The sequence below is a fragment of the Leptopilina boulardi genome, unplaced genomic scaffold, assembly GCF_019393585.1.
Source record: "Leptopilina boulardi isolate dan_hultmark-lab unplaced genomic scaffold, ZJU_Lbou_2.1 LbouV2_328, whole genome shotgun sequence".
Lineage (NCBI taxonomy): Eukaryota > Metazoa > Arthropoda > Insecta > Hymenoptera > Figitidae > Leptopilina > Leptopilina boulardi.
The window spans coordinates 148272-159351 of NW_026137894.1; the positions used below are offsets into that span (position 1 = coordinate 148272).

An 11080-nucleotide genomic window follows, 5' to 3' on the forward strand; every position below is an offset into this window, starting at 1 on the left:
TTACTTTTAATTATATCCGACAGTTAATTAATTAGAACGTTAATTAATAAATTCAATTTGAGTAAGAATTTAATTTAAAATTGAATAATTATTAAATAAATATGTTATTTATTCATAACTTAAGCTTATTTATTATTAATTAACTTTTATAATATAAATTTATAAAATTTATAAATAAAATATAATAAATTTTCCATGAGGGTATCCATGAGGGAAAGCATGTCACGCCTTTGAGGGCTCCACGTGGATTGCCCCTATGGTTTCCATGCGGCACGAGGGCAATCCACGAGTGCCCCTCACGGGGCCATTGCCAATTTTCCACACGGGAAAAATCTGTTATAATAGCAACTATGTCCCACGGTGCGTTTCTGGCTTCGATTTTGGTTTTTTAGGTAAAACAAAAAATAGATGTCAGATATTTTTCAAAAAACTACTTGTAACTCTTTACTTAATCTTCGGAAGCTTTCAGAACGTTTTTTTATAAATATATTTAGGGAACAAAAAATAAAATCCATATTTATGCTTTCTATAATAATTTTATTTGCTTGGAAAATAATCGTGACTATTATAAATCGCTACATATACATTTTCTTTTAATTATTTACTACAATTTTTTAACAATGAAATACTTCAAAACAATTTAATTACTCTGTTTATCGATTTTAAAATAGTTTCAGATTAAGGCTACGAAATTATTTTATTTATTTTGAAAAATAAATAAACAATTGTATGTTGATATAAAACTTTTTTACAACCAATACACAAAATAATTAATAACAAATTGAAGCTAAAAAATAACATCATCAATAATAACGTAATTAAATAACTTTCACTTTGTGTGCTGCTCTAAACAGTTTGTCTATATTATTAAAAATATAAAAAAAACTTTCAGAGTAGTATCTTATAACAACAGTTGAAGTTTATTTTTACTCTCGTACAGACATCAATACAGTGAAATATGACATTGATGTTTGGAGAACCTTTAATCAAGTACATAATAAATTACCAATTTACCACTTATGGTTAGTAATTTGTTGAAATTTGTAAAGTCAAGATTCATATTTTTAATTTTAACATAATGTTAACACAAATTATTGCACTGAAAAAATTTTGGTGCAGTAGCTACCCCAAACGAAAAAGTTCTATACTTAATTAACTTCATATTTATTATATATTAAATATGAAGTTAATTAAGTATAGAAATTTTTCGTTTGGGGTAGCTACTGCACTAAAATTTTTTCAATGCGTGAAAACTTTCTTATTTTCAATTTATATACTATTAGTAATTTTTTCTCTCAAAATACAAAAGTAGTGAGGAAGAATAATGAAAAAAATCATTTATAAACGAAATTAACCCTCTCCCTGTCCTGGGTTATCCCCACTCTAACGCTATAGAATGTATTTCCCATAGTCCCCACCAGGCGACCGAATTGTCGCTTTTTGTCGATAACGGTCAACTGGCCAGGCAGAGGGTTAACTGAGGTTGGACACAAAATTCAAATATTTTTACATTTAATTAAAAAAAGAAATTTATACCTTTGTAAAAAACTGTAATGAAAGTGTGAATATTTTGCCAACAACAAATGTAGTTGGTTCCGATCCTTTTCTCATTATTACGATTAACAATTGTTTTGTTTCAGTTGTCAGATGGTACCAATCTGCATTGTATCTAATAAAATCAATTATTAGTTATAATAATTTGTTTTTCATAGCACAGCAATGTGAAGACAATCGTTAATTATTAAAAAAATGTAAAGGATATGTATAGGATTCAAGTATAGATGAAAAATTATATTGAGTATTTATAAAATATGGTGAAATAAACATAAACTATTGAAAATAATAAATGCGGACAGTTGGATTGTTCATTTATGCAATAATTTTGATAAATTAAATTTCAATTTTTTATTAGGTGATACATAATTACAATTTAATTTGTGACAATTATTATTGCATAAATGAACACTTCAAGTGTCCATTTATTATTTTCAATACTATATTTCCCATTATTTTATTAATATGAAAACATTGCAGAAATAATGGCAATATTAAGGCAATCTTGACAACACTAGTGTAATTTTAGGTGCTGTGGGGGAAGTATAGTATAGTTTAGAAAGAAAAGGAAAGTTGTAGAATTATTATGGATATAATAAATGATTAATAAGCTGAAATCGTGTATGAAAGAAAACTTGTAAAGAATAAATTAATGTTTTGATTTTTTTTACTACTGCTGTTATTTAAGAAATTTTAAAATGATTAAAAATAAGTTGTACATGGAGCTTGAAAGACTAAGGCTGTTATCCAGTAAATGTTGAGTTGGTAGAGTTAAACAAAAAATATTACACACTTGGAACATTACGTAAAAGCCAAACCTTATTGTATCCCCAGAATGCTTTAAACTCATCACACACTAAATCACAAGATACGATTAGAGCCTATCCCATTGAAAAAAATGAATGTAGTTATATGCATATTTCCTTTTTACGCACGTAATTACAAACATTTTTTTTAACATTACAGTTAATGAAAACAAAAACTTCTTTTTATTAATGTAAGATACTTACTTGAATTCCCGTAACGCTTAACAAAATTGCACTGAACCCAAAGAAAAAAAGAAAGGGAGTTGAATAAACAGTCTGAATATCATTGATAAATCTCGAAAAGTAAAATATTTTAATTAATATAACTCAAGCAGTTTTATATTCTTTCTAATAAAATGTACGTAATTTGATATGTATTTTCTAAATACTGAGTACACGGAAAATTTGTGCTGGTAATTCACAATATCAATGAAGAAATTTTTTTCCTGAGTGTGTTGTTCACTCTAAGGAAAATGTCCCAAAATATACCCACAGAGCACCCAAAATTCCCTGAAACTTGACAAAGCCTCACACGGCGAGGTTAGGAAACTTCAGTGGCAAGGTTCATACAAGTTTGTGTCGATGTTTAAATGTCCACATGAAAAAAATATTTACACGAAACTTTTTGAGGAAATATTACACTGTAAATATTCACGTGCAATGATCAGTTAATGTTGTGTCAATATTCACTTATACTTATTATATTAGTAAATGAAATTTTTATAACTAGGCGAAAATGTAATTTCAATATTGACACAACATTGACTGAACATTGCACGTGAATATTTATAGTGTAATATCCCCTCAAAGTTTCGTGTAAATATTCTTTTCATGTGGACATTTAAACATCGACACAAACTTATTGTATGAACCTTGCCATTGAAGTTTCATAACCTCGCCATGTGAGGCTCTGTCAAGTTTCAGGGAATTTTGGGTGCTGTGTGGGTATACAATAAAGTGTGTGTACGTAAATTTTCTCTGTTTTCTAATTCTAATATTAGACACATTTTTGAAGATTTTCTCAACACAAATTCTTTCCGTGTACAGTATAGTAAATTTTGTTATACAAACAATAGAAGTTTTCTGTGCAATGCCACACAAAGTTTAATTTCTTGATGGAGTTTCTTTCGATTACTAACTTTATTAATAGAGTCAGGATATTCTTTTATGGCAGTACTCAATTTATGTCTGTAAACAATAATTATTTAGTAGACATATTTAATACTGACAACAAGCTATAAATGCGATTTGCAGTTTTCGAAAAATTATTTTACTATTTAACAAATAAAATAATTAATTGATTTTACCCTAAAATTTCAAATATTCCACAAGCATGCTCAAGAAACGTTATAAGAATTGTACCTCCATTTGCAATTGTGTAACTACAAACGTAACCAGCTATATAACTATAAATTATCACGAGAGCATAGTTTTTTTGTAAATTTATGCCACACTCAATGAAAAACATAAGCGGCTTAGGTGTACCATCATTTCTCATAATTATAAGTAAGATAGGAATGCCAAGTGATAAAGAGTAGAAAAAGCAATTTGCAAAAAAAGCAACTGAAAAATTGTCATATATAAAAAAAATTGGATATAAATATATGAGGACAATAATAAAGTTATATTTAATTATAAAAACCTGATGATTTATGTATACAATTTTTTTTTTAATATCTGAATTTGATTTTCATATAAATAAACACCTACAAATGTATATGGTAGTGAAAGTTCTGCACTTTCTACCATATTTGTGTAAAATAATCATTTCATTTTCTTTTATTAATGTGTCCCAGTCAGTTTGCATTTTTCCAAAAACAGCGTTTATCTACAAGGAAATAGTAATTTTTACATACAATACACAGTATCGTCAGAAATTGTCGGTACGCTCGACGTGCTTAGAGTGCAAATATGATGCTGACTTTTAATCAAGATATTTTAAGTTAGAAAAAAGTTAAAGATTTAAAACTTAGATAGTTTAACAGGTGATAAAATTCTGCGTCCGAATGTATACCAAGGACGTTTTTTTTGCTTTTTGGAGCAATTACACCCAGAGAAAAGATTTCTTTGATTTAAATAAAACCAGTTTCTTTGACTTGTTTTCTTTCATTCAAAATAAAATTTTCTTTGAAACAAAAAAAGTTTCTTAGTTTCAGAGAAAATTTCTTTGATTAAAAAAAATGTTCACTAAATGAAAAAAATTTGTGCATTAAATCGAAAAAAATTTTAACATTGATATAGGGTCAATGAAACATTTATTTGAATTAAATAACAAATTTCTTTAAAAGAAAGATAATTTTTTTTTGAATCAAAGATAATTTGTTGGAAACAAATAAATTTTCTTTGAATCAAAGAAACATTTGTCTAAGAAATTGATTTCTTTGAATCAAAGTAATCTTTTTTCTCGGTGTATATAATACCGGGAAGGATTCAAGAAAAAAATATACAATTTCCCTACTAATATTTTTTACTACTACTGGCATAATTGAGAATAGTGTATGATAAAATTTTAAATTTTTACAAAATAATCTTTAAGATTTTAGTTTTAATTTGCATTTTTAAAACATAAAAAATGTTTTGTGTTTTATGAAATATATTAAAAAATGTCCGAGCATGTTTTTCTACAACTCAGCAGCGAGGCGGCGCGGCGAAAAGCAATCATGGAGTGCTGAGTTGTAGAAAAACATGCTTGGATATTTTTTAACATATATCAAGAACCTCAAAACATTTTTAAGTTTCAAAAAAGCAAATTAAAACTAAGATCTTAAAGATTATGTTGTTAAAGTTTAAAATTTTATCATGCACTATTCTAAATTATGCCAGTAATCAAAAACATTAGTTCGAAAATAGAAAAATTCTATATTTTTTTTTCTTGAATCCTTCCCGGTGTTATAATTGCTCCAAAAAGTAAAAAAAAAATCCTTGATCAGACGAAGAATTTTATCAGCTTTTAAACCATCTAAGTTATAAGTCTCTAATTTTTTCTAACTTAAAATATTTTGCTTTAAAGTCAGCATCATATTTGCACTTTTATGAGTAATCATTGGTTTACATTAAAAAAAAACAAATTCTTTGAGGAAGCAAAGGAAAGAATTTAAAGTGATTACTTGTTTCACTTTTAGATTGTTATTTGTGTAAAGAATGGCAGACATTAAAGAAAAACATATTGGTGTAACGCACTGCAATGCCATGTCAATATTATCCAATACTTTTATAAATCCTGCAATCTAATTTTATTTATAACTATAGGTGATTAAAATTAAAAAGGATTTTTCTGTCTGGTCAAAAAAAATTTAATACTAAATTTATATATCAAAAAAATTTTTGTCTATTAATTTTTGTAGTCACTTGCTCTGTCTAAATTCAAATTTTCATAAGAAAGAAAAAGAATTCACATCTCCCCAAACAGCACGAAAACTTGCAGGATGCTTGCCGTGCAAGATTGCAGTCAAACATGTAGCAAGTTTGGTGCAAGTAACAAAATGTCCTCTTCACAGTAAAAATGAATGAAATGCTCAAAATGATCCAGCCAGCAGGATCATTTTGATCCGCGGCAAAAATGAGTCAAGTAGGGGGTGCCACGTTCTATGTCTTTTAGCATTGGTTTTAATTTTTGCTGTGAATCAAAATAAGCCCAGGTTTTTACTGTGTTAAGGCAAGCTTGTATATGATTAAAAGATAATTTTTTTTAGAAACAATTTGTTTCTAAATAATCATAAATGGCACCCTGCTTTGAAGATTAAAAAATTTATCGCGCAGCCTTAGGAGGTTCTGTTTACAACTGCGCATCATGTTAAGTTTTGCAAACTTGCAGCAAGCATGCGCCAAGGTTGCCCTTCAAGCTTGCCGTAAGAGGACATTTTGTTGCTTGCACCAAAATTACTACATATTATATCGCAGGATATCCATGGGATATCCTCAGGATGTCCGTGGGATATTCTTAGGATATTCACGGGATATTTAATATCTCAACATATATTTTTAAAGGTTAAAATTGTTAAGCTTATATAATGAATAATAATATAATAAAAACAAAAATCTTATGAGCTTCTAATTTATTTTAAATGAAGATTTGAAACGCATTTTTCAAAGTTTTTAAATAAACTCATGCACTTAATGTATAATTAATATTAATAGTTATTCGTTATTTGCGGGGAAGAATTTATATTGTTTAAAGCCAATTTATTTTCTGACAATATTAAGCATATATGAATAAAGGAATGAATCACGAATGAGAAAAAAATTAGTTAATAATTTTTCAAATTAAACAACTTTCTCGAAAAACAAGTTGCATTTTATTTTATTTATATAAAATTTAATTCACAGAATATTCTCACTCGTAGTCTCATAATGACTTTAAAAACAGTATCCTGAGAATATCTTCTTCACATCCAGAAGATATACTGAGAATATCCTGAAAATATCTGTGGGATATCCTGATAATATCTGTGGGATATCCTGACGATATCTATGGGATATCTGGAGGACATTTATGAAAGTCTGTAGAGATATCCAGAAGATATCCTGAGGATATCCTCAGATATCCAAAGGATATCCAAACCACCGATTTTTTGGATATCCTTAAGAGATCCTTTTGATATCCATAGGACGTAGGATATCTGCGGGATATTATCAATATATATCCCAAGATATCTTGTGTTATTAGGGTTTCGTGCTGACTGGGTCAACAAATCGATGCCTTAGTTGTGGTATTCCAAAATTTAAAAATCAACATTTGTGGTTGTCAAAAATGCCCTTTTAATTTTAATCACCTCTACATAATATTCATTTTAAAACAACTATAATTTATTTTAATATTACCTGAAAACCTATGAAAGAAAATATAGTAAAAAAATTAAATATCTTTAACAAGAAATTTAACCACTTTGGATGACGTAGACTTAAACCACTTAAAATTATAATGTATCTGGTAAGATTGTAGTATGGCTTCTTTACAACGTCCATGTCTTCGGTACATACAAAATATTGGCAAAAACTAATATGTTCTTCTCTGCATTCATACTATTCATACGAATCAATATCGGAGTATTTAAATATTTATGTTAACACAAAGTGTTTCCTAAGGACTGTTAAACATACCTGTAATTATAATAATTGCCACTTCTGCATATTAACTTAAAGAGTGGACAGTTTTTAAAGGAGTTTCTTATGAACTGTTAGACGTACCTATAATTTTAATTGCCATTTTTGTATTTTAAGTTAAACTGTAGCAACTTTATATGTAATTATAATAATGACAGGTTGGAAAGGTTTTAACTTTGTATGAAAAATAAAATCAGTCAATAAAGTCACCTTATAGTGTCAGCAAATTTTGTGGATCAAACTACAGAAGGAATTTGTATGGACATAACATTTTATAAGAAATTACGACACCTATATATTTTTCTCATTTGGGATTTTATTTTTTTCGGCGTGGAAATATATATTATATAGCTATAATAAATTTCCCATATTATGTGTTAAAACAAGTTAATAAGTAGAATTATAAATAATTTTAATTTGTACATTTTATTAAAGAATGTGTTATAATGTACATAAAATTTTGTATTTTAAACATAAATAAGACAACATACAAAATTTAATTTTATGAAAATTCTCAGAAATTACAATTTATATAGGATATTATTAATAAACTACTTATTTGATTAATTTTTGGAAAAGTTGGTTCACTACTAGTCGTCAAACAGTTTAGTGCAACCGTAATAAGAGAAAAACTGTTTTTTTTTAAAAAAGAAAATTTTCATTGTTTTTTTGTCTTTAACTCGCGACAGCACAGACAATTTTACGAATTTCTTAATGAAACAAAAACAAAAACACCCCAAGTGCGAAAACCAACATGGGCCAATATTGGCCCAGTAATGGGACAGACTTCGTACCAATAATGGCAAATTAGAGTAACCGAGAATCGGTGCCAATTTTGGTCCAATAATGGGACGAATTGATTGCCAGTATTGGTCCAGTAACGTTTACCATACTTCGGCGGACATTACTGGGCCAATTGTCAGTCTTGGCATTTCGCACATGCGACGTGTTATTATATCCAACGAGTGACTAAACAAGTTGTAAATTCAGATGTTCATTACATGAACATTTTGCTTCCTCTTTACGAACAGCAAAAAAATTTGCTTCCTCGTAGAGAAAGCATTAACATCGAAATAAACATACAACAATAATATAATAATAATATAAACATTTGAGTACCTATAGATTTGCGTTAAATTTAAAGAATTAATTTTTTTGGAAAAAAGACGATTAAATTTTTTTTGGGTTATTTTTTAAAATCCTTTGGTCAGATATGAGATATTAATATGATAAATTAGCATACCAAATTTTATCTAAATCCATTAAAACCTGTTAAAGTTATCGTCTAAACAAAAAAAGGATCCACACACACACGCACACATACACACACATACATACATCCAGATAATTGATCACGATCTCATATAACATGTTTCTATATAGAAAAAAATTTGTCCAATTCTTCTTAGGCAAACGATTTCATTGCCATTTCTTGCACAAAATACACCCAAAAGTGTAGAAAAAAATTGACAGCCCAATACAAGTAGAGAAAGACCCCTATTACTACTCATAATTCAACCACAATTAAAAAAAACAAGTTGTAAATTTTGATGTTTATTACATGAACATTTTGCTTCCTCTTTACGATTGCCAAAATGTCAATTTTTGATTTTTTAACTTTCATTAATTCTTTAAATTTACCTCAAATGTATACTTTATATATATCTATCGATTCGTCTTGACGTAAGGAATACGATTTTATTATATATAACTTTATATTTTTCTATTTAAAAATTTTTTCGATTAAAAAAAAATTTTTGGAAAAAAGACGATAAAATTTTTTTTTGGGTTATTTTTTAAAATCCTTTTGTCAGATTTGAGATATTAATATGATAAATGAGCAAATTAAATTTTATCTAAATTCATTAAAACCTGTTAAAGTTATCTTCTAAACAAATTTGGGATCCACACACATTCATACATCCGAACAATTGATCAGGATCTCATATAACATGTTTCTATAAAGAAAAAAATTTGTTTTCTCCACTTTGAAAAGTTTTATAAACGAAACGACTACAAAGCTTCCTCCACGAGGCAGCAAAAGTTATTAATTTTTTAATGAGACATTGCAAAATTCGTGAAGTGCAATTTTCTCAATGCGGGGAAGTTCGACAAATTTTCAACAATAACAAACTTCCAGTGAGAAAGTTGTTCATTAAGGTTTAAAGAAGTTTTCTGGAAAGTTGCAATGCAATTGAACAATTAATAACAAAATGGCGATAATGTTTAAACTTTGAAGTTGCGCGAGTGTCTGAACGTTTGGCGTGCGTTTGCTACGCAATAATACAATCGAGCTTATTATGGTAGCGAACACATGCCAAACGTTCAGCCGCTCGCGCAACTTCAAAGTTTAAATATTTGCCATTTTGTTATTAATTGTTCAATTGCATTGCAACTTTCCAGAAAACTTCTTTGGACCTTAATGAACAACTTTCTCACTGGAAGTTTGTTGTTGTTGAAAATTTGTCGAACTTCCCCGCATTGAGAAAATTGCACTTGACGAATTTTGCAATGTCTCAATAAAAAATTAATAACTTTTTTATTTTTAATCAAAACAACTTTTTTCTTTTTTTAGTCACTCGTAGGATATAATAACACTTGTTTTCGTTTTTGTTTCATTAAGAAATTCGTAAAATTGTCTGAGCTGTCGCGAGTTGAAGTCAAAAAAACAATGAAAATTTTCTTTTTTAAAAATACAGTTTTTCTCTTATATTTCGAAAACGGAAAAAGATGGAAAATTTCTTATTAAAAAAAAGATGCGCAATCGAATTCTGTATAAGAATATTCTCGAAAAATATTAAAATTCGAAAAATGAATTTTGAGTGTCCAGGGGACTTCGTTTACCGGCCGAAAAAATTTACGTGCCCTTTTAGAATCCAGCGGCTCTATTAACCATAGCAACTTTAAATCTAGTCAGCGTAACCAATCATCCTAGTCAATTTAGTTATGTAGCTTGGTTAATATTGTCAAAGTCGATTTAGTAGAATTGACTCCTTGTTTACTAGTTATATTAACTAAGATGTTTGGTTAATATCACATGTATCTATATCGTCAATTTTGCTAAAGTTGAATTAGTCAAAGTGATTCTAGCCAATGTAACTAAGATACCTGGTTATTCTGATGAGCTTCCCTAGTCATTCCGACTAATTGTCGAAATCAACTTTGACCAAGATTGTCTAGTGGGTTCCTCTCGTAACCAGGCAAATTAGTCAATTCCTGGCATACGGGAGTTAGGAATTTTATCAGTGTACAATTCATTTTTTTCATATAAAGCCTATTCTAAAAATGTACCGTTAATTATCTCTTGAATAAATTTAACAACTTTTTTGACCAATGACGGATTCCTGTTATTTAACAAATTTAACCATGTGCTAGTCAGCTCTTCTTATTGTTAGTAGGCACACACAATATATTTTTTCCTTATTTCGGAGAGGAAATTAATTGATGTTAATTTACAATTAACAATGAGGTGATGTTCATCATAAATCGGTCTTCGTTCTTCGCAATTACATTTTTGTTCTTTAAAAAACTTGAAACATATGTTTTTCATTACGATCCTAGTCTGAAATGTGTTTAATAATCTGAACTGTGCGAATACCTTTATTATAGGAAAAGGC

The 11080-nt window shown here is 28.4% G+C and overlaps 1 protein-coding gene across 5 annotated transcripts; it reads right to left on the reverse strand.

Annotated features, from left to right (window-relative positions):
• Nucleotides 1-581: 581 nt before the first annotated feature.
• Nucleotides 582-7519, reverse strand: LOC127285057 (odorant receptor Or2-like). Of its 5 annotated transcripts, none has more exons than XM_051310860.1 (10): nucleotides 7461-7519; nucleotides 7182-7382; nucleotides 5468-5587; nucleotides 4071-4188; nucleotides 3668-3923; nucleotides 3432-3548; nucleotides 2565-2595; nucleotides 2373-2410; nucleotides 1537-1669; nucleotides 582-980 (listed from the first exon to the last, which is right to left on the reverse strand). In XM_051310860.1, exons 2-10 carry the CDS (start codon nucleotides 7323-7325, stop codon nucleotides 927-929), a joined length of 1011 nt encoding a protein of 336 aa, XP_051166817.1. In that variant the 5' UTR covers nucleotides 7326-7382; nucleotides 7461-7519; the 3' UTR covers nucleotides 582-926. The 5 variants fall into 5 exon arrangements, with proteins under 5 accessions (XP_051166817.1, XP_051166816.1, XP_051166815.1 ...); XM_051310859.1 differs by having other exon boundaries at nucleotides 2565-2655; XM_051310858.1 differs by having other exon boundaries at nucleotides 585-980; nucleotides 2274-2410; nucleotides 7461-7517.
• Nucleotides 7520-11080: the final 3561 nt, after the last annotated feature.

What these genes read in the sequence shown, in the direction of transcription:
- LOC127285057 (XM_051310856.1), bottom strand. Translation starts at nt 7,325, where the DNA reads ATGGACGTTGTAAAGAAGCCATACTACAATCTTACCAGATACATTATA. An exon ending in TTTCACTACCATATACATTT is followed by an intron (nt 3,924 to 4,070) that starts GTAGGTGTTTAT and finishes ACAATTTTTCAG; the next exon opens with TTGCTTTTTTTGCAAATTGC. An exon ending in TAAGCGTTACGGGAATTCAA is followed by an intron (nt 2,411 to 2,564) that starts GTAAGTATCTTA and finishes CTTGTGATTTAG; the next exon opens with TGTGTGATGAGTTTAAAGCA.